This window comes from Canis aureus, chromosome 18 (genome assembly GCF_053574225.1).
Source record: "Canis aureus isolate CA01 chromosome 18, VMU_Caureus_v.1.0, whole genome shotgun sequence".
NCBI classification, from domain to species: Eukaryota; Metazoa; Chordata; class Mammalia; order Carnivora; family Canidae; genus Canis; species Canis aureus.
The window spans coordinates 4,988,394-5,014,465 of record NC_135628.1 but is presented as its reverse complement, the minus strand read 5'-3'; the positions used below and the strand labels follow the sequence as shown (position 1 = coordinate 5,014,465).

Here is a 26,072-nt window from a genome sequence, read left to right as displayed (position 1 = left end):
GTTGAAACTCTAATGAGTCTATGTATAATGATATTTCAAAGTACTGATTTTTTTTTTAAGCATACTATGATAGGGACATTGTCCTGAAAATGGAAAAATATCTCAAATAAAAATAAAGAATAACTGGAAGTAGAATCTTAAAGTCTTTGTTTTTGTTCTTGTTTTTGAATTTCACTCCGTGCTCTTTTGAGGTTCTAGACAATTAAATAAGAAAGAAAATGTGGGTGATAAGGTTCTTTTTATAATACGAGTGATGATGTGATGTAAATGATAAAATACAACTCCAATTTGTTTTTCTTACGTTAAGCCTCGGACAAAGATAAAAAGTTTTCACAATGATAAAGCTTGTATTTCCGTTCATTGTGTTTTTCATTAAATTGAGAGGCAAGAAGATTTTTATTTTTGCATTTGTATAGTTACATCTGCTCGTTTCTTGGTTTCTTTCTGTATAGGAGCATAGTTTACTAAACACTAATTCAGAAAAAAAGCCATTATCCTTCGGTGTCTCCTTTACCCATGAGACATAATTTTATGCCAGTGTATGCCAGTTACAGCAACTTCTAATAGGTATTATTTATAATAATCTATATCACTGTCTGTCTGTAAGATTTGAAGTACACTCATTTTCAGAACACGAAATCCCTATTCAGGGAAAGAATTCGATTTCTTCATATTTACTTAATAATTAATATAGCTATGACAATATACTGTGGCATTTATTTAAAGATGTTTTTTGGTTGGCTACCTTGGCTTTTTAATGTGGTCTCTTACTAAACTGTAAAATAAAATTTATCTGGTTCTGTTGAAGATAAAAATTTATGGGATGATGTAAATGGGAAAGTTTTTTATTTTAGTTTATTTTTTTATTATCTGGTTCAACATACTGGTAAATAAACACATACACGTTTGCTTTTCCTAATTAACACTTTCTTAGGACATTTTTAAGAAGAAACGTGATGTGTAATTATCATAAAAAGCCAGCAAAAACATTAATGGAGTATCAAGGTAATTAAAAAACTACTTTCCTATAGGCTTCTGTCAGGGGCTTGCAGGAGAGTCTCCGAAGAATGCGCTTTTCCTCACAGCTACTTAATTAACTGGAGAAAAGTCCCAAGTGCCCCCTTAATACAAATATGCTTCACCAAAGGTGGTGGCTGGGCCGTGAGCAGGGGTGTCTCCGCCGGGGGCGCGCCCGGGCCTGGGTTTTTCAGGGGCGCCTCGTTGAAGATTCACGGAGCCGGCTCCGGGCCGGGCCACTCGCCCGAGCCGCCTGCTCCTGCGGGCGTGGGGGGCACCCGGGGCGCCCGCGGGGTTTCGGGGCGCTGGCCGGGGCGCAGGAGCGCGGGGTCTCGGTCTTGAAGGCCGTCTTTGTCTCAGGGGGCCCCCCCGCAGGCGGCTCTGCCCTCAGGTCGTGGCCCTCAGCTGCCTGAGCCTTCCCGGCGCGTGCCCTTGCCTCAGGGCGGCCTCCTCTAACCTGTTGGCCGAAGCCTCCTGATTTCTTTTGTAAATATTTTATTTCTGAGAGACACACACAGGGAGGGACAGTGGGGAGCGGTGGGACACCCACCCCGTTCCAGACCACTCGCTCCATTGCTGTACTTGTACGTCACCCGCTGTATTTATGTAGGCCTTGCAGTGTGGGGGTGCGAGTTTCCTGGCTTTTTTTTTTTTAATATTTTATATATTTATTCCTAAGAGACACAGAGAGAGGCAGAGACCCAGGCAGAGGGCGAAGCAGGCCCCCTGTGCGCAGCCCGAGGCGGGCCTCGATCCCGGGCCCCGGGGTCATGCCCTGGGCCGAAGGCGTTGCTCAGCCGCTGGGCCCGGCCGCCCGAAGCCGGAGCCGAAGCCGCCTTGGTTTGTTCGCAGCCTCCCTGGCTCCTGGCGCTTCGGGTTTGCTGTTCGCTCGGGGCCCGCGCCGCCGCCCTGCTGGCAGATGAGGCGGCGAGTGTGGGTCCAGCCCAGGCCGCCTCCTCGAGGCCCCGAGGCCTAGGGCCTAGGGCCCGGGGCCCAGTCTGTGGAGTTTTATATTCCCAGGCCCGGCGCGGCGCGGGCCCTCAGCACCTGGACCCACTGACCCCTCGTGATGACCTGTCCTCACAGGAGCGTTCGGGAGATGCAGTTGACATACGTAAAATCCGCCCTTTCAAAGGGCGCAATTCAGTGGTTCTTCGTATTTCCAGAGTGGTGCAAGCTTCACCACTGTCTAATTTTAGAATGTTTGCATCACTCCTAAGAGAAAGCCTGCGCCCATTAACAGTCACTTCTCATTTCCCCCTTCCCCGTTCCCTGGAAACCACTAATCTACTTTCTGTCTCTGTGGATTTTCTTATTCTGGAAATTTCATGTAAATAGAATCACACGACATATGGCCTTTTGTGACTGGCTTTTTTTTTTCACTTAGCATAATCTTTTCAAGGTCCACCCATGTGATGGCATGTGGCAGCGCTCCATTTTTTTTCCCCCTATGATTCTCTTATACGGCTGGAAATACTGCGTATCATTTATCCATTCATCACTTGATGGGGGATTTGAGTTGTGTCTACTCTTTGGCTTTAGGAACCACAGTGCTGTGGACGTTTGTGTACAGGCGTTCGTGAACATGTATGTTTTCAGTTCTCACGGGTGTAGACGTAGGAGTGGAATTGCTGGGCCTGCGGTCACTCTAACAGTTTGAAGAACTGACAAGCTATTTTCCAGAGTGGCACAGTGACTCAGACCTGTCAAAGAAGCCCAGAGCTGGAGAGTAGTGAAAGGAGTAAAAACAAACTTTATTCAGAGCGGTAATGGAAGGAGACCTCACTGTACAAGTGAGCTCAATCCTGAACCCAACAAGGAAAAGGGGGAATTTATAGCCAAGGAGCAGGGCAGGGGTAAGGGGCGGAATCAGTGGTCGGAAAATCACTGGGAGGGCAGGGTTCTCTTTGCTGAACTGATGTAAGAGAATTCTTGCTGAAGGCAGGCCAGGGTGAAATTACTTGGGGGATGGTGGATCTGATCAGATATCAAGGCTCAGGGACTCTGGCTAAACCTCCTTAACAGGATTCTTGCTAAAATTGGGCAATGCAAAGGCGGACACGAAAGTCCAAAAGTGAAGGCTTCGTGGGGAAGAGGATTCAGAGGAACCTGATTAAAATCTGGTCAAACAGAGACTTGTCAGACCCTGAACAGATAATTCATGTTTTATCCCTCTAGTGTTTTTCCTCCACTGTATCACTAAGGAGGCTTCCAATAAAGTCTCTTAAATTCTACACAGTGACATTTCATTCAGGATCCAACAGATTTTTATTGACATGGTGTTGGCTGAGCTGGGATATGAGCGTATGAGTATTTTTTTTTTGACTGATAAAGCTGCTCAAATTTTTTATTCCATGTTTACACATTAGTATCTTTGTTGTGTTTTTAGATCTATATGGGAAGATTTGGCAAGTATGATGGTTTAGGCCTGTTTGGACATCTCACTTATGCTGGAAAGAGTGAAAGAGTGATAGCTGTACACACATCATCTATTATTGCAGGGTTCACGGTTTAGGACACTGGTCTCTTTTAAGTAAATTACTGTTCCCACCATAAATGCACATTTTAAGCATAAGGAATGTCTTTTCTTTCTTCCTTTTCCCTGTTTTACTATTCTTTCCTTTTATAAAAAAGCATTTTCTTCCTATGCCTCAGGGTGGGTAGTGGCTCTGATTCAGTACCAAGTCATTTTTTATTACTGTTATTATTTTATCCCACTCAATGCAACATGGTTGGAGTAGGTTGTTTATAAATTAACGAGCAGTTGCTAAGAATGGTTTTGACGTTCTCCTAAACTGTTTCATCCTGTGTTTTCCTGCTTTACCATCACTCATCTACAACGTGTCCCATATCTTCAATTAATGCAAATTCAGATTTCTTCTGAGACGTTAGCAGTGCTCCTGAAAATAACCATTGGCTGTCTTGGGCCGTTGGGAGTCCAGAGTTGTCACTCAATTAGAAAAATGAAGGCCTCCTCTGAGTGAGTAAAGCAGAGCTTCCTAACCTTCACCAAGGTTAACTGGAGCCTTTTCTGTGCGGTACGTAGCTGGTCTGTGCCAGCTCCCATTGTGATGATTATAATTGCTTGGGTTACATTAATATTCATGGCACATGCCTCGCACCTTATGTGGTGCTCATTCTCTGTGTCTTTGACTAATGTACCATTTTGCCTTTCACTTTGGCATGGGGAACCATGATTTTAGAGGATGTGAAGCAGAGAGCAGCTGAGGGAAGAATGAATACCCAGAACCCAGTGCCAGGATTAACATACTGATGTAGATATTCAGAGAAGGGATCTTTTGAGTCAGGTTAAAGGAAATGCCAAGTGGAGCTGAAGCCGACCTTGCCCTGGCACGTGATGTTAATCAAGGAGGTGCTTGGCTTCACTGTGCTACATTTTGTTCTCGGGTTGCCAGCTGCCTCGAGCCAGCTGCTTAGGCATAGCTAAAATAAAGGCAGGAAAATTTTCACTATATATTTCACATTTGAGAATCTGCCGGTGATTTCTAAAGCTTAGATTGTTGGCAGTGGCATATGAATGAAAGCTAATATCTTCAAGATCTGGAAGAAAAATAGCTTATCCTTCTTGCCTCTGCAGAATTATTTTTTAAAGGCTGCTCTTTGGAAAATTTTTAGGAGAAAGGGGGAAAACATGTTTCATTTTTACTCTTGTGTAATGTGATTACATATAACTGAATTTTAGTAAGTATATTGCTAAGATGAATGGGCAGTGTGGCTAGGCAAAGTTTCGTGGATTTAGAATCACAGGAAGAAGTAGCTACTGGAATTGAAATGCCATCCCACAGTGGACCTTCCAAGTAGAAACTTGATGTGTACCAGCTTCCCCATTTTATCCTAAACTTGGTGTCTGGCAACAGACAGTACCACTCCTTTTTGTGTTCTTTTGGTTGATTATTATTATTGGAAGGCTTCCCAACTTGTTCCTTCTCTGGAGCCTTTGGATGCTTATTGAGAAACACCGGCCTAGAAGAGCATCAGAATTGGCGTGAACCCCCCTGGTGCATGTGAAAGTAGTTTGGTTCATGGGTTTTCAGGGTGCCCCTCCCGAACTGGGTCCTACAGTAGATTTTAGGCTCTCCCCCTCAGTGCATGTTTTTTTGTCAGATGCTCTAGAGACAGATACTGGAATGGAGGCCCTAGGCAGATGGGGCCACAGGCCAAAGCTCACTGTAAAACAGAGTCCCCTTGAAGTCCTGTTAGGTTAATTTTGCAGCCTGCCTGTTAGTATATGCAGATTATTTTAGTATCAAAATATGTAATTGTCATTTAATCATCAAAATTGATGCTCCAGGAATGTATGGCATTTTTAAATCGGCGCTTTCCCATGTTACAGGTGGCCCAGTTTGGAGAATTGTGGCCTCAGTGTGACTTTGGGAAAATTTTTACCCAATACTTAGTCCTTTATTTGAAACGGACCTGGTACATAGCAGATATTTTCAGAGCCTGTGGTGGTAGAATTTGGGTAATTATTAACCTATTTCACCTGTCTATTCATACTGTTATGAAAAGAGGTCATACCAAAAGTCCAGAAGTCTGAGTTCTAGATTTGGCTCACTATTAACTTGTGACCTTGGGTAGGCCCATTTTCTCATCAATAAAATGAGGGGGTGAACTATCAGAGATAAGGCAGTATTTTCCAAAGTATATTTTGTGGATAATTACTTTCTAAAGATATTTTAAGGGTGGTTGCCAGGGGCCGGGAGGAGGGGGGCAATGGGGAGTTGTGGTTTAATGGGCTTGGAGTTCCGGTTTCGCAAGATGAAAAGTTCTGGTGATTGGTTGCACAACAGCGTGAACATACTTCATGCTATTGAACTATACACTTAAAAATGGTTAAGATGATACATTTTTGTTTGTATTTTACCGCAATTGAAAAAGGATTCTAAGAGCTCCACCCTTAAATAAACATAAATAATTGTAGTAAATTCCCTTTTTGGAGAGTTACCGTGCATCCAGAAGCTTCTGAGACATCTTGGACTGAAAACCAATCTACTTAACTTCCACCCAGTGTTTCTCGAATTGTTCTCCCCCAAGTAAACTAACATCTCTTAGCAGCCTGTGAAACTTGGATTTGGAAGAGTCCCCTTTGGGAAGTGGTGATCTGAGGTCTTTCCCAGCTCAGACATGTTACCGTTCTTCGAAGACGTCATATGATAATCTGGGCTATTTCAAAGTAGGGCCGAGGTAGCACAATTGAAAACGTTTAATTCGGGGTTTCCCAACCTTTTCCACATCGTGGCAGGCGTAGAAAGTAAGAATATTCGAATGACACAGCAGAGTAAACATAAGGTGGCTCAGAGCTGGGAGTTAACCCAATTGGCACACCAGTTGGATAAAGATCTAGTAATCAGACCTGTAAAAAGTTACGCTGAGCATGAAATGTCTTGTTCTTCAGATGTCATGTTCAGCCTGTGGAAGAGGCAGTAGAGACAAAATATACTAAATTGTGTTCCAGTTGCTTTTTCCTTGGCAACAAGTTTCCACTGTAGGTAAACTAGACACTCACCTGGCCTTTAGACCTAACTGGAAATCTCCAGTGGTGTGTGAGAGTGAGGGTAGCAGGTTTCTAGCAGGATAATACAGTTAATTTAATACACGTAAGTGAGTAATTCAACAGCCTCTTATTTTTAAAGTGAGAGCATATGTACTAATGTCATAAGCAGAATAATTTTCATTAACGGGAGACATTTTTTTCAACCTCACATTTCCTAGAGGAATAATTATCTGGAGCAGTGATATGGATTGGATATGGGGAAGAAAATCATATTTATATTAGTGCATTCTTAAATATGGTATAGCTCAGTGGGTGAAAGCAACCCTTCACATGAAGACCTCTTAACTAAAGTCATCCTTAGGCTTCACCCTTGACCCTCTTCCCCTCAGTTGCCATTATTCTAGCTTCTGAATGACTTACTTAAAAATTATAGACTGAAGGAAAAAACCAAGAGAACAGGTTAGATTTATAATCAACCCTCATCATTGTTCATTTTATGTTTCTATTCAGCTCACCTAGAAACAAAGATTGGTCAGGATCTACTTAGTAATAGATGTTTGATTTCAGGTCTTCTCTAGATTATCTTTTGCATTCATCGCCATTTTTCCCCTTAGAACAACTCTTATTTTTGTCTTTAACCACTCTTTACCATTTTTTCTAAGAATCCTGTTGGAGAAAGTTTTAAGTTTTAAAACTAAACATAAAATTACATCTTTGCTTACTGGCAGGGATCTACTGAGAAATCCCATTGACAATCCCTTCTGGACTTTGGAGGCAGGAGTTTAATTACTACCTATTGATCGTGTTTGAATTTGCACTTCTTGGGACCCAGGCAGGCAGAGCTAATTCCTTCTAGCAGAGCAAGGCAGGTGCACAAGAGCCAGAATTGGGAAAGAGATGCAGCCAATGCAATTGGTCCAGCTTCAGGGGTGGATGAAGGAAATGAAGTGTGTCACGTAGAGTCCGGAGTCCAAAGATGTGCTCAGGCAGTAAGGCACGTGGGAGGCTGTTGCAGAAGGGAGCTTGAGACAAAGAAAGGGGGAGCACAGCAACTAAAGATTGTAGGCTTAGGATTCTCAGAAGTCCAGGCGGGTTGTGCCGGCACCCACCAGGGAGCACTGAAGCTGGCCTTCAGTCTTTGAAGAACAGGACCGAAAATGGAAGGGAAATTAGCAGGTTACTGGAACGAGACCTGGGGGGAAAAACAGAAGAAACTCAGTCATAAACAGTGGGAGAAATCAGTAGACTGTTTAACCATATTGCTAGGCCTCCACACAGTCTCCTGCTGCGTAGCATTTTAAATGAATGATGTAGGTCTGGATGTTCTGAAATAGAAAACCATCCAAGATCTTAAGTGAAAGTGAAAATTGTAGTATATTATATAACATGTCTTTTTTGGGGGGGCAAGAAGGGGAATGTCCTATCTGAGTGATAGGAACCTGGGGAAGTGAGTGAAGGAGAACTCTGTTCAGATGAATGATACAGACACCTTAGGCATCTTTGTGGAGACAGATGTGCTTGCCCTTGGTTTTTCCTTTTTCCTGTCTCCGTGAGAATGTCCATGATTATTGAATAATAACTGCCTAGAGCCACCGAAGGTCACTGGAACTCCGTAAGAGAGGCAGCAGGTCATGGAGGGCAGCGTGTGAGTGGTTAGGGCACACACCCCAGGTGCAGGCTGCCTGGGCGTAAATCTTGCTTCTACCCCAACTACTTGTTTGACTTTGAGTAAGTCACGTCACTTCTCGGCACCTGTTCTACCATCTGCAAAATGGGGACAATGGTACTTACTTTACTCAGTAGTTACGAGGATTAAATGAGCCAACGTTTGTAAAATGCACAGGACAGTGTCTGGCCCCTAATAAGTTCAATACAAATGTCCATTACGCAGGTAAGACACATTTTTTGTTGGCTTCTCAAGATCAGTCAGGAACTAACCTCAGACTTTTCTATTTCATGAAATGTCTTTCTCTTAGGGCAGTTATTTAAGAAAGTACTCAAGCACTGTGGAAAAAATAGAATTCTTGTTAGATCATTGGATTGGATTTTTTTTTAATGTTAATCCTTCTGAAATTAAGAGAAAAAAAATCACACTAGTTAAACTGGCTGTTTCACACATTTGCCCTCTAATGGTGTAGTATGTAGATATTATTACATGATTTCTTATATACAGTTAATCTAGTATCTAGTTTAGATGGCTGGTCTTGTTTTCCCTCATGGATAATGCTTTGGCAGTTAAGAAAAGTAAACCACACGAAAACTGCTTCTGGCCTCCTGCCTTTCCTGTATTACCTGATAGAAGATAATACAGTTTATACATTGCCAGCGGCCAGGCGCGATGAGTACATGGGAAAGAAAAGTCATTACGTACCCTGAGACTTCAAATAATGAAGTAAAGTAATAGGCTTTTGTTTTAATAAGGCTTTGAGAAATTAAACCGCCTAGATCTTTGTAATGCCATCGGGTAAGCTTAAACCAGCCCTAGATAATAAATAAATAAATAATAGTGTTCTAGTTAGAATCCCTGCAAAATTTGGAAATTCGGCTTTTCTTACGTCAGTAAGCTATCCTTAGTGACATGTTTTTTGCCAGTAAGTAGTGATGCTTTGGTGAATAATGCTCTTTTTGTACTTGTACTCTCTTTGAGTACAGATATACAATTTCATGGAGTGATTTCAAATTAATTAGTACCGCAGCAGAACTATGAGATGATATCACAATTTGGGTTATTGAGTGAATTTAATAATTCTAAGTACAGTCAGTTCATTCTCTCTAGCTTAATTCCAAGAAACTTGAACACTTTAAAAAAAATGATACTAGTGATATGCTCATGTGGTGAAAGTAATTCTTACCCCTTCCTGAGAATTTTCAGGAAAAATAAAAATGAAAATAATTACTGTAAAATACATGGCAAATCTGTTCAAATATATTCTATTCAAAAAATTACACTGACTAGATCCTTCATGTTGCTTAAGTATGTAAGAACTCATAGTTTAAAAGTTGATAATTTAAAAAATTTTTGAGTATACATTGTAATGCCCATCGAATTCATCATGGTGAGAATTTTTACCTTGCCCCATTGGCAGAAATTCTAGGAGCTCATTATTAGTGAGGTGAGTCCTTTGCAATATGAATTGCAAACTTTGTATTTTTAGCTTAAATGCTATGCTGGATTTGTTATTAGAGATTTGTCATTTGCTTAGAGTTTAAAAGGACCTCAGAGTCCAAATCCTTCAATTTATCAATGAGAAAAATTAGCTCAGAGAGACATTATGCTTTTGACTCAAGAGACAGCAAATCTGATCCCTAGATCTTTTCTAGAAAGGAAAAAGTATTCCATTTAGCTGGAAGAAATTGAGAGACAGAGGGAAGAACTTTAGTTGCAGTATGTTTATGTAATGGTTTTATACAACACTGACATAGAATCCAAAGCATAGTTTGTAGCTTCTTAATGTGGAGAAGATACAACGTGGCATTTCACTAATTTAACAGTAGAGCAGAAAAAATAAGAATTTCAAGAACTATAATTGTTCTTTTTACAATCTTAGTCTTAGGAGCATTGCTGATTAGATGTATTAATTAATCTAGCCATCTGGTGACACCAATTAATTACACTTATTGGGTTATTATATAAACATTGTGAATCCAAGTTATCATGTTACTTTCATTCTTTCTAATGGAGTTATTATGCTCTTATCAACTTCTTATCATGCAGTAACTTGTATTATTTAAACCACACTGCTTAAAGCCCTTGATGAAGCACTGACGTTCATGCCCATCTGGAAATAGCCGAATGCCAAGAAGGATGCTCTGCGTCAGGGTCATCTACTGTTATAAAGCATGAAAAAGAATGTAACAACAAAGAGTCATGGTTGTATGGATGCCTTTATGGGTGATGAAGTTTGAATTAGCATATGCAGAGCATTTTAAGACAATTAATGTCCACTCTGTTAGTTAATTGGTTGGGGTGAATTCTTTCTAGTGTTTCATTTGCCTTATAATTAGCTGTAGCTCAGCAATTAAATCATGTCACCAGCCCACTGTGATACTGAAGGATGGTGATAGTGCTTGGGTGGGTGGCACAGCTCCATACAGACTGTGCATATTAAATAAGTGTTGCTGGCTTCTTAAATGGCTCTCCTTCTTGGCTTGGGAACATTCTTTTAAGTTCTTGAATAATCTGTGTGTTATCTGTATACAATTGTAAATGCACTGAAACAGTAATTCCATATAAGATTTTGACCAGCAAGACTGTAGCACTGTAAATGTCAAAAATCGTCCTTTTGTACCATCTTTCTGAAACTGGAATTCAGATACATATAAACATATATACATTTTCCTGTTTATTTCTCTTGGAAATCTTCTTAAGAAAGGTCGGAGAGTTTTGTTGCTATCGTTGTTGCTATTAATCTGTCAACATATCCTTGAGGATCCCATTTAAACCAAAATAAATGGAAATATTCTTTTAAAATTTCTCCTAAATTGATGCTTTAAAGAATGTCTCATTCATTGAAGTAAAAAAACAAGATGTATTGGTTATTTTTAAATCTATGTGTACATTGATTGGTTACCAGAATAATACACATGTAAAAGATTTCAGACTATAGAGAATAAAAAAAGTATAAGGTGAAAGTTCCATGTAATCCCACCTCCGAGGATGACTATTTTGTAGTTTCTAATTTTATGCCATGCATTGAAAATTTTTGCTCCCCCCACCTTGCCCCTGATTAAAAAACAGCAGTGCATATAGTAGAAAATTTCAAGTCTCCAGGGAAGGGAAAAAAACAAAAAAAACAAAAACAACCCACATGTAATTCTACCAATCAGAGGTGAGCACTATTGGGATGCTTGTCTTGTAACCTCCTTGTGTTTTTCTGTGCTTAGAAACTGTACCTACATCGATAGCAAATGTATCATCTGTGAATTTTTAAATTAAAAGTTTTATGTTCTGTCTTTTTAAAAAATTTTATTTATTTATTTGAGAGAGAGAGAGAGAGAGCAAGTATAAGCTGGAGGTTGGGCAGAGGGAGAGGGACAAGCAGACTCCTCGCTGAGCAGGGAACCTGACACCGAGGGATCCCAGGGAACATGACACTGAGATCATGACCTGAGCCAAAGTCAGGCACTTAACTGACTGAGCCACCCACACAGCCTGTATTCTGTTTTTTATACTAAAAGATGGTGATCATTTTTTATGTCATTTATAATGTGATCTTTAATGGCTGCATACTATTCTTTCATAATGGCCATATAGTATTTAACCATTTTTCTTGTTTTATATTTACTGTTTTTTCTGCTTTTAAAATAATATACTTATAAATATATTTTGCTGAATATCTTGAGTTCCTGGATGTGTAGTGATTAAAAAAAAAAGCTACAGAAATGTGCTCAGTTCACATGTACAAAACTTCTAGGATGGACAAGTGGATGAACAAGATTTCATCATAGTTTTAGGATGATGTTAGCAACTAAATTAGCAAATTCCAAGTTTAAGGTTATTAATTTATGTAGATAATCAATCTTCTAGGTTTAAACATTCTGGATTTAGGTTCTTCAGATCTTTTAGTTGGATGTATGTGTCACCACATTTGTGCAAGGGAAGCCTTGAAAGGTGTGTTTTTTTTTTAAAGATTTTATTTATTTATTCATGAGAGACACACACAGAGAGAGACAGAGGCAGAGACACAGGCAGAGGGAGAAGCAGGCCCCATGCAGGGAGCCTGACGTGGGACTTGATCCTGGGTCTCCAGGATCACACCCTGGGCTGAAGGTGGCGCTAAACCGCTGAGCCACCTGGGCTGCCCAAAAGGTGTGTTTTTAATATATTCTTGTTTATGTCCCTGAGTTTTATGTCCATTGAATGCTTGGAGCTGTGTATATCACACCAATACCTGTAGTGAAAAAGGGTCAAACACAGGATTTAGGGGATTCTCAGTAACATGTATGACAGACTTTTTTGGGTATGGTAACTTTAGGATGCTTTCAGTTTACTCTAGGAGGAGAAAATATATTACTTATTTTGTTTCAAAATAAAAAAAATACTTGTAACTTGAAAATGTAAAAGGATACTATCTCAAGTGTTGATTAAAGCAATAATTATATGATTAGTAGAACCACAGTTTTGTGATACAGTAACTGTAATAGCTGTTGCATAAGGAGCAAATATGATTTGGTGTCCAATACTGCCCTAGGACTCTCTTGCCCCTCTAAGTAATTCTCACGGAGGCCAGGATAATGGTATATGTATGGCAGGTCTGAATACTTTGGTTTTAGACATTTGACAGTGCTGCCTCTTTCTCTGTAAACTATCTGGCCCTGATATTGTCTTGACTCACGGTGAGGTAAATGAACGACATAGAGAATAAAATAGAATATAGCACAGAATGCATCAGAATGTGCAGACATCATCCTTCATTGCTAATAATAGCCTTAAGGGCGAGTTAGTTCTTTAACATGAGGTTTGTGTGGTAACGAATGGCTCAGTAATCAGCCACCGTCCTCCCTTACCCTCCACTCAGGAGGAAGTCATTGCTGGGCCGGCATGCCCTAGACTGAGACTGTGGTTTGGGGCAGCCCCTTGCTCTCAGACCCCAGAGGGCTTCCTGAGCCCAGCCATAGGGCCTGGCTTTGGAGCAAGCACCAGATTGCTGTTTCAGAAAAGTCAGTGAGCGTTGGAAACCTCAAAAAGCAAATCTGAAACTTCGACATTTCTTCTCTTAGTTTTGTCTCCCCATATGTAGGGTCAGTTACCCAAAAGAAAGGTATGTTCCCGAGGGGAAAGAGCCCGGGCTTTGGAATTAGGCAGAGCTGTGTTCAAATTAAGGCTCAGCCCTTAATAGCTGTATGTCCTTGAGTGAGTCATTTAACCTCAGGAAGCCTTCATTTCATCCATATTACATGAGGATAATTTAACTTTGCAGGGCTGTGGTGGGAATCAAATGATTAAAAATATACATTAAGCACCCAGTACAGTGCCTGACACATAGTAGCCCTCAGTGGATGGTCAGTAACTGTTAGCCTTTCCTTCCACCGTATTTGTTGAACTGAAACAAGTATTTACAAGTATGGCCTGATAAGACTTTTTTTTTTTTTTTTTGGCCCTATAACAATGACTTTGGACATTTTACAGATAATGATCTAAATGCTATTGAAGGTAGTATTTTTGCAAATCACTTACTGTACTTGCTTACTGAGTACCCACGTTAAGTATTTCTTTATGCTCTAGTCTCTACATCTTTGGCTATAGCGTTATTTTATCTTAGCGAATTATTCCAAAGAGAAGCTTAGCACTTTGCGTGTTACCATTAGCAGTGCTGTGTGTGCTAGTTTTTCTTCTTTTTTTTTTTTTTTCCTCTTGGCAGCTCTGGGTTGAGAGTGGTGGTGGTATTTTTTGAAAATTTTTCTGTATTTTTTAGAATGTTGGGGAAAAACAACCTTGAACATCAATCCACATTTTTTCTTTTAAAATGGGTTTGTTTTTATAGTAACATGATGATTGGCCTTTCAATGGTAATACCGTTTATAATACAGCTAGTTAGGGCTGCCTTCTGACTTTGTGGCACAGGATTTCTTGGTATGAGGTTGACTGACTCAGATCAGACCCAGGACTGTGGCCTCATTGACCTTGGGTTTTAACCAACTACTGATCCCCATGGAGGTAGCCTGCCTGGGCTCTAGGATCTGTGCATTAGACAGTTGCTAATTAAAAACATCTTTTCTTTTTTCGTCTTTCTTTCTTTCTTTCTTTCTTTCTTTCTTTCTTTCTTTCTTTCTTTCTTTCTTATGAATGGGTCATTCACAGTGAGGCTTGAGAAAGTCTCAACAGATTTAAAAGGGAGATAAACTTTTAGGGATTGGGAGCGTTTGTATTAGGGATGACAAAGGGGTTCTGGAATTTAAATGCGTCTTTTAAATACATTTTAAGAAAAACTGGCTTACTGAGTTTTGAAAATACCAGTGCTCCAGTTTCCATTTACTGTCACCTATAGACCTTATTTAGAGCTAGGTGCATTTGTGATTTACCACTTATAATTTGCTATCAGCCCTGGACCTGGGGAGATAATTTTAGGTGCCCGTTGGAATAGTAACCAGGCATTTGATGCAAATGCAAAGCCAAATCTAGTTACTGGCATTGAAAATAATGTAGCCAGCCTTTGAACAACCAGGCAGTTGGAACAGCTGAATTCTTAAAATATTAGTCTGTCTAGTGGCTTCCCCTGTGGCTTCTTATCTCTGTTGGTTAGGCATCTCATTCAGAGAGAGAGAGAGAGAGAGAGAGCGCCTTAACAGAGCTTCCAGAAGACTTGCCCTAGCTTTTCACTCAGAAGAGAAGTAAATTAGTCATTGTAGTGTTAGAGAATATGATGAAAATAAAAACCTAACTTAAAATCAGATTTCAATTTTACTACCCCATGGAATGCAGTTGCTTCTTTGGTCTAAAATATTGTCTTCCTTTGAAGCAAACTCTTCAGCTATAAATTATCAGGTTTCAAAACAAAGCAAGTAAACTATTAGAAAGTCCAAAAATCAGAATCAATAGAATAGAAAGTTTATTTTTCTTTTGTCATTTAATCTCAACTGATCAAACAGGAACATACATATGTGTAACTGTCAGGTTCAGACTTAGGTCACTTAAAGTGCTTTAACTCTAATTATTCTTTTAAGATTCATTAGAATCTCAGAGAAAGTAAACACATTTCCAATGATTAATCATATGTCTTTATAAGTTTGGTATAAAAACGAGCCAGGATTAGATTTCTCAAGGTGGATCTTGTTGCAGTGGAATAAATTTAAATTTTATTCCTAATTCACTTGCTGGTTCATATGGTGCTATTTATATTTTCTTTTAACTTAAGTCCCACTTAATGATAAATTCTCTTCTTCTCTTTCCTGCCAGACTTCCTGTAGATGTAGCCTATGCTTGTTGCCATAATTCCTTACCACTTATTTTCTGGAATCACTTGCAGTTTGACTTTGGCCCCACTTTGCCAATGTTCTCCAGACTCTCATCCTTTATGTCACATTGGTTTTTTTCCCCCCCCCAAGATTTTATTTATTTATCCATGAGAGACACAGGCAGAGGGAGAAGCAGGCTCCATGCAGGAAGCCTGATGCGGGACTCGATCCCGGGTCACACTCTGGGCGGAAGGCAGACACTCAGCCACTGAGCCCCCCAGACGCCCCGTATGTCACATTGTTAAGAGCCACGTAGTGTCGCATTTACCTCTGCAAATCTGATATGCTCAGCCTCTCACCCTGGTGGTATTACAGGAGCTCCCCTCTAAGGCAACTCACCGTTTCGCCGTAACTAGATATATGTCTTACATTGCTTTTCAGGGAGTATCTTCTCACTGTGTGCAAAGCCTGATTTTCTCGCCCTGGCGTTTGAGCCAGCATCTCCCACTGCCACTCCTCGTCCTGCCAGTAGGACGCCAACCCAGTCCTTTTGTGCAGGTGCTAGCGTCTGTGTGTCATCTGGACCTTTGCTTCACTTCTCTCTAGGCTAATGATAAAAGCTTATCCTTCTTCCAAAGCCCAGAGGGAAGGACATCTCATTTATTAAGCTTTTCTGACCCGAAGTAATATTTTCTTCCTCTAGATTTTGTCTCTAACCCTCTTCTGATAAGTTTTGCATCGTGTCCTGTGTGGGCATCTTCTTTTCCCTTCTCAAGGGGAGCATCAGTCTCATCGCATCATTTTATTTCCCAACTCCAGTATCTGGTTCAGTGTCTTGTATTTTTTATAAGTGAAGTACCTTTCGGACAGGTTAGGGGACCAGTCGATGTTCATAAACGCGGAGCGTTTGCCGAGTGGGGTTTAGGAACAGAGGGGGCTGCACCTGCGTGGAGCGCGCCGTGCGCTGGCTGCGGGGCGTGGTGGCAGCGAGTGCTCCTCCGTTCCAGGCTAGAAGTGCCTGGGCCTGCACAGCCGTGTCCGTTCGAGCCTCTGTCTCCGGCAGCGTAACCGTGAGGGAGGTTTTCGCCCCTCAGAGACAGGTACCTTTATTCTTCCTGATGGTAAATAGTTTATGAGAAACAGAAAGATTCATAAGATGATCTTCGACCCGGGGCCCCTGGGTGGCTCAGCTGGTTAAGCGTCTACCTTTGGCTCAGGTCACAATCCCAGGCTCTTGGGACTGAGCCCCACATCAGGGTCCCCACTCGGCGGGGAGCCTGCTTCTCCCTCTCCTTCTGCCTGCCACTCACCCTGCTTGTGCTCACTCTCTCTCTGTCAAATAAATAAATAAAATCTTTTTTTTTTTTTTTTAAAGGGTCTTCCACCCTAAATTCAAAAGTATTTTAAAGGGCTAAAATGGTAAGACTTCTACAATCCATTCTCCTGTTCTCAGCCAGGGCAGAGTTCCGCATCATTATCCTGTCAGTAAATAAAAGTGAACAGATCATCCGAGATCTTGCTCCACCGCCCTTGAGGGCTGGCTACTGAAGTTTGTATGTGACCAGGCTTTAGGCATTCCTTCATGGTTTGATGGAAGCAAGGGACAAGCAGCCATGAAGACTGACTGCTCTGATACAGTTTCCCAGGTCACAGCTGAGAAGGGAAAGAAGGAATGTGCTCGGCTCAACTCCTCAGTAGAGCCAGATGCCCAGCAAAGCAGAAATAGAACCCCTGTAAGGTCGCCAGGGCGACCTCAAGGGTAGAGAGGAGAACAGACAGCATGATTTATGAGGATTTCGTGCTGTTGGGATGGGTCTAAAATTATATCTCCATGTCTTTTCCTCACCAGGATAAATTCCCCAGGATTTATCAAGGGAATTGTGGTGCGTAAAAGCTTGAGATGCTCTCAGGAGACTGGGGTGAAGGGCAAGGAGAGGAGAAGCAAAAGCAACAGATGAGAAAACGTGCTTATGGTGTGCTTGTAATCTTCTCTTGAACCGATGCTGTGCCCAGATGTAAAACTGATTTTTTTTTTTGGACGGGGGGGAGCATGCAAATGTTGTATATTTAAAGTGTGCCTAGAAAAAAAAAGAAAGTCTTTTTACTGGGGTATAAAATAGAGATGCTTGATTTCCATATTGCAAAAAATTACTCTGAGCTTCTACTTTAACACTAGTTGGTTTACAAAAGACAATTACAGATCCGCGCGTGGAATGACATGTTGTCATGGCAACAGAGGTTGAAGTTGCATTTCATTTATGAGCAGTGCAAAAGGCAGCTCTGGGGCAGATAGAATTGGCGTGTCTTAACAGCCTTTGTGGACAAACTGTCGTCAGCCACAGATACCAGGTATCCACACTGATTCTCACTTTCGTGAATCACGCACGATTGCATCTGTTTTATATTGCTGCGTGACAAATTACCACACATTTATTATCTTACGGTTTCCATGGGTCTAAGCTGGGATTTTTGCTCTGGGTGTTACCAGGCCATAATCAAGGTGTCGACAAGGCTGTGATCTTACCTGCAAGCTCTACTTCCGAGTTGACTCAGTCTATTGGCAGAAATCATCGTTGTCGAGCTGAGGCCTTCAGTTTCTTCCTTGCTGCCCCTAGAGGCTGCTTCCAGTCCATTGTTGCATAGGCCTCTCGCATGGTCACTCTCTTCATTTCACTAGCACCGAGGATCTCCAGCACGTCTGCTACTGGGAGGGTATCTTACGTATATGTTTGCTGGAAGCAAATCCCATGTCCCACATTCAGGGGGAGGGAGTTACGTAAAGACATGAGCCACCAGGAGGTAGGGATCTTTATGGGTCACTTTAGAGTTTATCCATCACAGTGTCATTGTGAGAAAAAGGGCAGGTTCTTTCATTTTAAAAAGCTGTACCATCTGGAAATCTGTTCAAAATTAGCATATGTGTAACTTAGAATATTAAAGCTTACGGTTTTCATTCTTTTGTCCTTTGGTAAATGAGGAAGAGAAGTGAGGTTGTAACGCTACTTAGTGGAATCTGACAGGAGGGAAGAGAGAGGTTAGCTGGGTTGAAAGAACAGTAAAATGAAAGAAGGGAATATTCCCTGTTCTCACACAGAAAAATGCGAGTGATGGATTAAACTATTCCTGTGTGTTCCCTGACCCACTTTGGAGGTCTGAGAAAACAGTTTGAGAGACGATTCCTGCAAGACTAGCATGTGGCTTCATGCGCTTTATGTAGACGTGGGACTCTGCGTACTTTCTGTGATTAAATCGGAAATGTTGCTTTGCATGAAATGGACGATTTTCCAGTCCATCTTGATTATCACTTGTATACCTTGGAAGGTATCATGGCCTTAATTATTTGTTCTTTGTATTTAAAACATTGGTAAACCATCATACTTTTTAGGTTCTAGTTTAGGCTTTAATACAGCATATGTTCTAGGCCACATGGGGACTTGAAGACAACTAAGGAACGGGATTGCAGGTTTCCACGTGGCCTGTGGCTGAGTTCATTGATCCCACAGCAGGGCAGGGTTAGGGGGTCCACTAATTTCTTTGCCTTCTAAAATGGCCTCTTTCAGACTCACCCTCCAGTTTTTTACCACCTCTAGCAAGTAGAATTCAGTTAAAGGGACCCTTCTAATGCCTGGCACTTCATTTATCTTGTAGGGCATCCATGTTCAGCATAGGGCAAATCACGGTGCAGGTGATTTACTTCTTGGGCTGTGGCCTGTACCCCAGTGGCTGGCACAAGAAGCAGGTGCTGCTGCTACGACTACGTTGATATTAGTGCAGTCAGCTGAGCTGCTTCTGCTTCCTACAGCGGGACCAGTGTGAGATGTCACTTCACAAAAGGAAGGGTAACGTAAACGTAAATAACAATGATAAACACGTATTACTTGTGGAGGTTTACCGTGTTAGGCAGTTTATCCGCACTAGTGCATTTAGTCCTCACAGCAACCCTGCAGCAAGAGAGATGTTATTCTGGTAAATTTTGTGGACAGTGAAACAGCCTCGGAAGTACAGATTTGGGCCTGTGTTGAGATAAATGTTACTTTCTTTACGAAGAAAAGTACGCAAACCAGAGTCCACTATTCCTTAGGTGATTTTTTGTTTGTTTTTTTGTTTTTTGTCTTGTTGTTTTGTTTTAGTTGGGCCACATTGCGCATCTACTCATTGCATGCAGTTGTTCGTGAGAAGAGCTCCATAGGTCATTTGGGAGGCCAAACAGCAGAGGACACCCTTAAGTTTAGAAATCCAGTTTGGACCCAAATTGGCGGACTTCTCATCCGAGAATAGCCACTTGCTGCTAGTCAGTCCGTATCCCATGTATTGGTATTGGTATGCCAGGCACTTTAGGAAGCAGCCTCCCATACTTTGTACTGATCCCCCACCGGTGCCTCCACATGGCCGGGCAACTCCGCGGCACTCGTCCTGCCTTCCCCGTCCCTTGTCCCCTGCCTGGGCTCACACGGGCGGGCCCTGCAGCTGCAGCGCCCTGTGGAATGCTCGACAGCTCTACCTCTCACGGGCCCTGTGCCCTCCAGCTGCAGGCAACATCTGGATAACTCCTGATTCATCCTACGAGTCTCAGACAGGAGGCTTATTCTTGGCAGAAACTTCTCCTGATGCCCTAATCCCTTTGGGCTACCCTGCGCTTTTATAATTCTCTGCGATATTTGCTTAGCCATTTCCTTGGCTCTGTCACCCGTTGGGCTGTGAGCCCGGTGGGGGCAGGAACAGTGCTTCCCAGCATCCGGCCCAGGCTAGGTACCAGGAATCGGTGCCGACGTGTGGAGAGGATGCACGTGTCCTCTGGGCCTCGGGGCAGCAGCCCCTGGGAGAGGGTGGGCCTTTCCCGGGACCTCCCCACCACCGCCGGCTTCGCAGTTGCAGACCGAGGCTCCTAACCCAGGTATCTTTCCCAGGAAAATGCTTTTTACCCAAAGTCTCTTCAGTTCTTTTTCACCGAAATAAACTAAATAGCCTGAATAAACTTTGTTTTGTTTTTAAGATTTTGTTTATTCATGAGAGACACAGAGAGAGGCAGAGACACAGGCAGAGGGAGAAGCAGGCTCCCTGTGGGGAGCCCAACGCAGGACTCGATCCCAGGACCCCGGGGTCACGCCCTGAGCCCAAGGCAGACGCTCAGCCGCTGAGCCACCCCAGCGTCCCATGAACTTATTTCTTTAACTTTTCTTTCTAGGGACTTTATTTCTAACATTTTCAATGGTTGATGATGGTTATTTTATGACTTTCTGAAGTTTTCCTGTTTCACATGCCGTATTTTAGACAGGCTTTAAGAGGGACACAGGACAGATTCTGGGGTGTTGTAGACCTTTTCACACTACTTACTCAGCTGCCTTAGTCTTTTCGTTCCAGGGCTTCTCTGTGTGAGGTAGGATGTGTCTGAGGAGACGAACACAGGGTTTTGTGTTCCCTCTGGTTTGCAGAGGTCTCTTCCAGGCGTGTGGTTTGGGAGTCGCTTGTGCTCTAAGGACTGTGAGGGGAGGCACGTATGTGCTGGGAGACGGGGCTGTGGCCGCCCGGGGCCTTCCACGCGTCCTCAGTCAGCGCTGCTCACAGGACATAGGACCGATCCTTCACTTCCCCAGCGGACTCCTCAGCTCCTCTCTTCTCTGATCCGGGAGCTCATTTCATGCTCGTTAAAAAGAGAAAGTTTTGCCTTTTTTTTTTTTTTAAATGAAGTCAGCCCTCCCCGAGAGCGGGCGCCCTCGGGTGGTGCAGCTCCCCTCCGTGTCCCCAGCCTCCGACCCAGCGTCTTCGCAGGCCGCGCTGCAGCCCTTCCCGCGGGCTCGTCGGTCAGGTGGGAGGACGGAACCGGTAACGTGGAGCGTCACCAGAAGGGCCCCGATGCGGTCCGGGGGCCGCCCTGAGCAGCTACTGCAGGGGCTGGGAGCGGCCCCGGGGGTGTCCTGCCGCGGCACACGCAAGGCCTTTGCTTTGTCACTTTCTGTCTCTGGGCTGAAATAGGACGTTACTGAGATTTTATGAATCTGTTCTTCACAAGGCTAGATTAGTCTTTGTCTGTTTGTTCTTGAATCTGTTTTGCCAGCCCCAGCAGGTAGGGAGGAAACGGTGACGTGTCTGGAGATTTCCAGAAAAGCCAGTTTACCTTTCAAAGCGTATCCCCCGCCGTTTTCAGCTGCAGATCTTAGGTACTGTATCAGGCAGGCCCTCCTATGTTTCGACAGGTAATTGCTAGTAGCCCTCATCGCTGGTGAAGGAACACCTAGGCAAGGTATTCCTTGCTTCAAGGTATTCAGTGTGGTCTACAGGGTTCAGCCCTCCTAGTTTAGGGAGGGAGTCTCCAACCAGAGCGCCGCCCTGCCTTTCCCCCCTGGGGCTGCTGGGGCTGCACCCACCCAAGATAACATCGTAGGGAACTTGTCTTTAAAGATCTGAGGTAAATATAAGTACAGTGTTAAAAACATCCAGTCTTTTAGTCTGATTTATCTAGAGTTCTTCTCCTTTTGTAATGAAGGGCTTTCCATGTGCTGCTTTGTTCCTTCATGCTTGGTAGCAATATCTTAGGCAGCCTAGGATCCCCTGAGCCTGAACTTTGGGGCAGGACTGCTGGCGTTGCCCACCTCTCTCTGTGAAATAACATGAATAATAGTATTGGCCTCATAGAGCTGAAGTGGGAATGAAACTCTCTAGCTTGTGAAAGTGCTTTGTTACTGGCTTTAAGTACATAGATAGATGGAAATGGCAAGTATTAAGTATCAGTATTTATGCCCAGAGTTGCCAACTGCCACGTCTTAGTAATTTTAGCCAGGATATTCAGTAAGACCCATCTCCCACTCTCTGAAATGTTTGGTTCTTCTCTACGTGTGTCTCTATTTCTTTTTATGACTTCCATGATCTCTCAACTCTAGTAGCTTTCTACAACTGGATATAACAGAGAAGCATCTTTTAATAATTAATTACCGCTGCTGTATAATCTTAAGAAAAACCAAATGGGAACACTTTAATCTCTTTAGATAACTCACATTATTTATTTATTTTTTTACTGATCAATTCTTTTTTTAAAAAAAATTTATTTATTTGATGGGATGGGGAGAGAGAGAGTGAGCTCACAAGTAGGGGGAGCAGGAGAGGGAGAAGCAGGTTCCTTGCTGATCGAGGAGCCCATCCTGGAGCTTGATCCCAGGACTTTGGGATCATGACCTGAGCCAAACGCAGACAGTTAGCTGAGCCACCCGGGAGTCCCTAATCAATTAATTTTTGAGTCTTTTGCCTACAGTGGACTCAATGATTTTCAGGAGAAAATCTTTCCCCTCCATTGATATATGCTTTTATTGCTGAGAAGTTTTAGTAGGGCTACTAAAGCACTTCTAATTCAGGCACACATCGTTTCCTCTTTCTTTTAGAAATGGGTTTCATAGAATTTTAAACTCACTTTGCCTCCAGAAACCTACTGAAAAATATATGATACAGATATGAGAGTTCATAACTATAAAATAAAGCAAAAACTGCTTTGGTGACTTTTTAAAAAATAATGGGGAATGTGGGGTCATTTATAGTGTGACGATGTGAATTTTGAGAATTTTAGGTACTTCAGAATCAGACTGGCAGTTACGAGCTCTACTTTTGTTTGTTTAATTTTTTCCCTTTAAAAAAATCTTCCTCTTTCCACTGACTTGCTTGGAAATGACAAATCACCACATCTTTGGTGGTTTTTTTTTTCCCTTCATCTTTGGGTTTTTTAATGGCCAAGCAAACCCAGCCTTAACTCAGCTGTATGTCTGCAGTCCAAGGCTGGTTGCTCCTTCTGTGCCTTTCTCTCTCTCTCCAGAAGTCCTCTTAGTCAAATTGTGACTATCAACTGAACACATTGTATTAGTTCAGACTTTTGAGATTACAAGTGATAGTCCCGCAAGTCACACTCATTTAAGAGTGGGTGCAGGGGAAGGATGCCCTGTAGCCAGGAAGGATGACATCAGCGTGCCCTTCAACGTCTGCATCTCTGCAGAGGGCCCATAGCTCAAGTTCCTAACCCCCTCAACCTGTGCAACTGTTTGGAAAGGCTGTGATCTTTTCTCAGCACCTCAAAGCAGGCCTCTTATTCTATTGACCTTGCCCTTTTGTGTGTCCCTCCTTCTGTGTGCGCTGGTCTAGTAAACTCCTGCTTATTCTCCCGGACATGTTTTCCAACCCTCAGCCTGTGGTGTGTCCCTTTTAGGTGTTCTTTATAACCTATGCTCAGGACTTGTGCATGCACTTATCCAACGTTATGGTAATGGCTTGTTTATTTGTTCATTTCCTAACTAGTCTGTGGTCTTCTAGAGGGTGGGAACTGTGTCTGATTCATGCTTCCATTCCTTGTCCATGGTCTCATTCATAAATAGAGAGAACTGTTTGTTGAATGAGTGAACATGGGCTCTACGGTCATGTTGGTGACTTTGCTTTCTGGGCTGAGCTCAGGACAAATGCCAAAGCCTTTCCCCTAATGATATCCGAGCCCAGCTTCTAACGTCCTTCATTCTAAAGCCAGACCAACGTGATCCTCTGCCACAGACTCAGTAAAGAAATGTGAATATGCGTGCAAAAAGCCCGTTAGGTAGTTGTTTTGGTAATAATTAAGGTTGCATGCAATATCTAGATACAAATGATAATGACTTAAAATATCTTTATAAAGTGTGGAAGTGACCCTTACTTAATGGGCAGCCAGATCAACTATATCAACAGTTGATATGAACAGAGTGGCAGAAATTGGTCAGGAAGGTGCTTGACTGCACATTCATTTTTAGTGGTTTATTTTTCATCTTTATTCCATTGACTTCAGTTCTTTTGATGAACAGCCTAACAGCTTTTTAAGTAAGGTGAAAAACCTTTTATTAATGCATGCAAACTTTGTCAATTTGTCCTTCCTTTTCAAGAGTAATAGTATTAAAATCTTTAATAACTGCCTAATACACAGTTGATCCTTGAACAACATGGGATCGTTCCTGGGTCCACTTACACCATATAGCACTGAAAATGTATTTTCTTTTCTTTACAGTTCTCTTAACCTTTTCTCTAGCTTACTTTATTGTAAGAATACAGTATGTAGTGCAAATAATATGCAAAATATGTGTTAATTGACTCTATGTTATTGGTAAGGCTTCAGGCAATAGTAGACTATTAGTAAAGTTTTGGGAAGAGTCCAAAGTTATATGCAGATTTTTGTCTGTGTGGGGGTTTGGTGCCTCTAATACCCACACATTCAAGGATCAACTTGAATATAGTTCTTTTCCATTTGTCCCAAAGTTGAAGTTTTCCTTGTTGGTTCATTAAGACCTTTAATGTGGGACATGTGGGGGCGCTCAGTCAGTTAAGCATCTGCCTTTGGCTGAGGTCATGATCCCAGGGTTCTGGGATCAAGTTCCACATCAGGCTCCCAGCTCAGCGGGGAGTCTGCTTCTCTCTCTGCCCTCTCCCTCCCATTTGTGCGCTCTCTCTCTCATCACTAAATAAAATCTTTAAAAAAGCCTCTAATGTGTGGGTCTCACAAAATAGATAAGGGTCTTCTCCTTCTGACATTTTAGTAACCAGCTGTGATTAGACTCCTCAGTGGTATTGAGTCCATGAAAACCATTCACAACAATAGCTTTGGTAGATAGAAACTAAAAAGCTGCTTTTTTTCTTTTTTATGTGGTGATTTTCTTTATAGCCCTTGACACCTAGCATTCTGAGACTTTGTGATGCTGAACCATTTTTAATGGGACTTTGTTATGGTTCTAAGAATTTTTGTCATCGGAAACAAATGGAACAGTCTGTTTTATTGACCTACTTATGCTTATGCATTCCTTATTCTTCTCCTTTTTTTTTCAGTGAGCATGTTTTTGAACACATTAACACCGAAGTTCTACGTGGCCCTGACAGGCACTTCCTCACTAATATCAGGGCTCATATTGGTAAGTGGTAGTGTCCTTCCTATTTAAAAGCATGCTGATTACTAATATGTCAATATATGTACAGGAAATAATTCTGGAAGAATATATACCAGCAGTTTACAGTGATTTATCTTGCAAGTGTATATATGTGGGGTGGTTGGACTTACAGAAGCCTTCCATTGCTCAGATTACGTATTTCTAAAATATTTTAAACAAAATTTAAATAGTCACATGTTACTTTTGTTGAAGGGGAAGAGCAACACATAAAATGGAACATAAAGGAAGACAGTTCTGTGTCAAATTCTAGTGTCTGAGATAACTGAAAAATACGTGCAACTCAGTTCAACTACAAATGTTTTTCATCATTCTTTTCAAAATGGATTATTGGCCATAATCAAGATGAGCAGAAATATAGCCCAGTTTGTTTGTTTGTTTCTTCCTTTCATTTTGTTTTTTAGATTTTATTTAAATTCAGGTTAGTTAACGTATACTATACCTTTAGTTTCAGGGTAGAATTTAGTGATTGACCATTTGCATGTGACACCCAATGCTCATTACATCAAGTGCCCTCCTTAATGCCCAATTACCCCTTCCTGCCCATCTCTCATTCAGCACCCCTCAGACTGTTCTTTATAGGTAAGAGAGTCTGTTATGGTTTTTCTCTCTCTTTTTGTCTTATTTTATTTTTCCTTCCCTTCCCCAAGTTTATCAGTTTTGTTAAATTCCAAGTGAGTGAAATCAGAGGGTATTTGTCTTTCTTTGATTGA

At 42.0% G+C, this 26,072-nt stretch overlaps 1 protein-coding gene and 1 long non-coding RNA gene across 12 annotated transcripts in view; one reads left to right on the top strand and one right to left on the bottom strand.

Annotated features, from left to right (window-relative positions):
- Positions 1 to 26,072, top strand: part of ST7 (suppression of tumorigenicity 7) — a 241,643-nt gene that overhangs the window by 95,682 nt on the left and 119,889 nt on the right. For 10 of the 11 annotated variants that reach the window (XR_013356384.1, XM_077856019.1, XM_077856021.1 and 7 more), the window contains exon 2: positions 25,244 to 25,326. Coding sequence is in view for 10 of the 11 variants with exons in the window: in XM_077856019.1 (XP_077712145.1) it covers positions 25,244 to 25,326 (83 nt within the window). In the remaining variant the exon portion in view is untranslated. Of the gene's footprint in view, positions 1 to 7,260; positions 7,398 to 25,243; positions 25,327 to 26,072 lie in introns of all 11 variants that reach the window. The other variant, XM_077856024.1, reaches the window with a different exon arrangement.
- Positions 2,751 to 18,155, bottom strand: LOC144288520 (uncharacterized). The gene is made up of 2 exons (XR_013356385.1): positions 17,952 to 18,155; positions 2,751 to 7,724 (listed from the first exon to the last, which is right to left on the bottom strand). It is a non-coding gene; the product is annotated as an uncharacterized LOC144288520 (long non-coding RNA).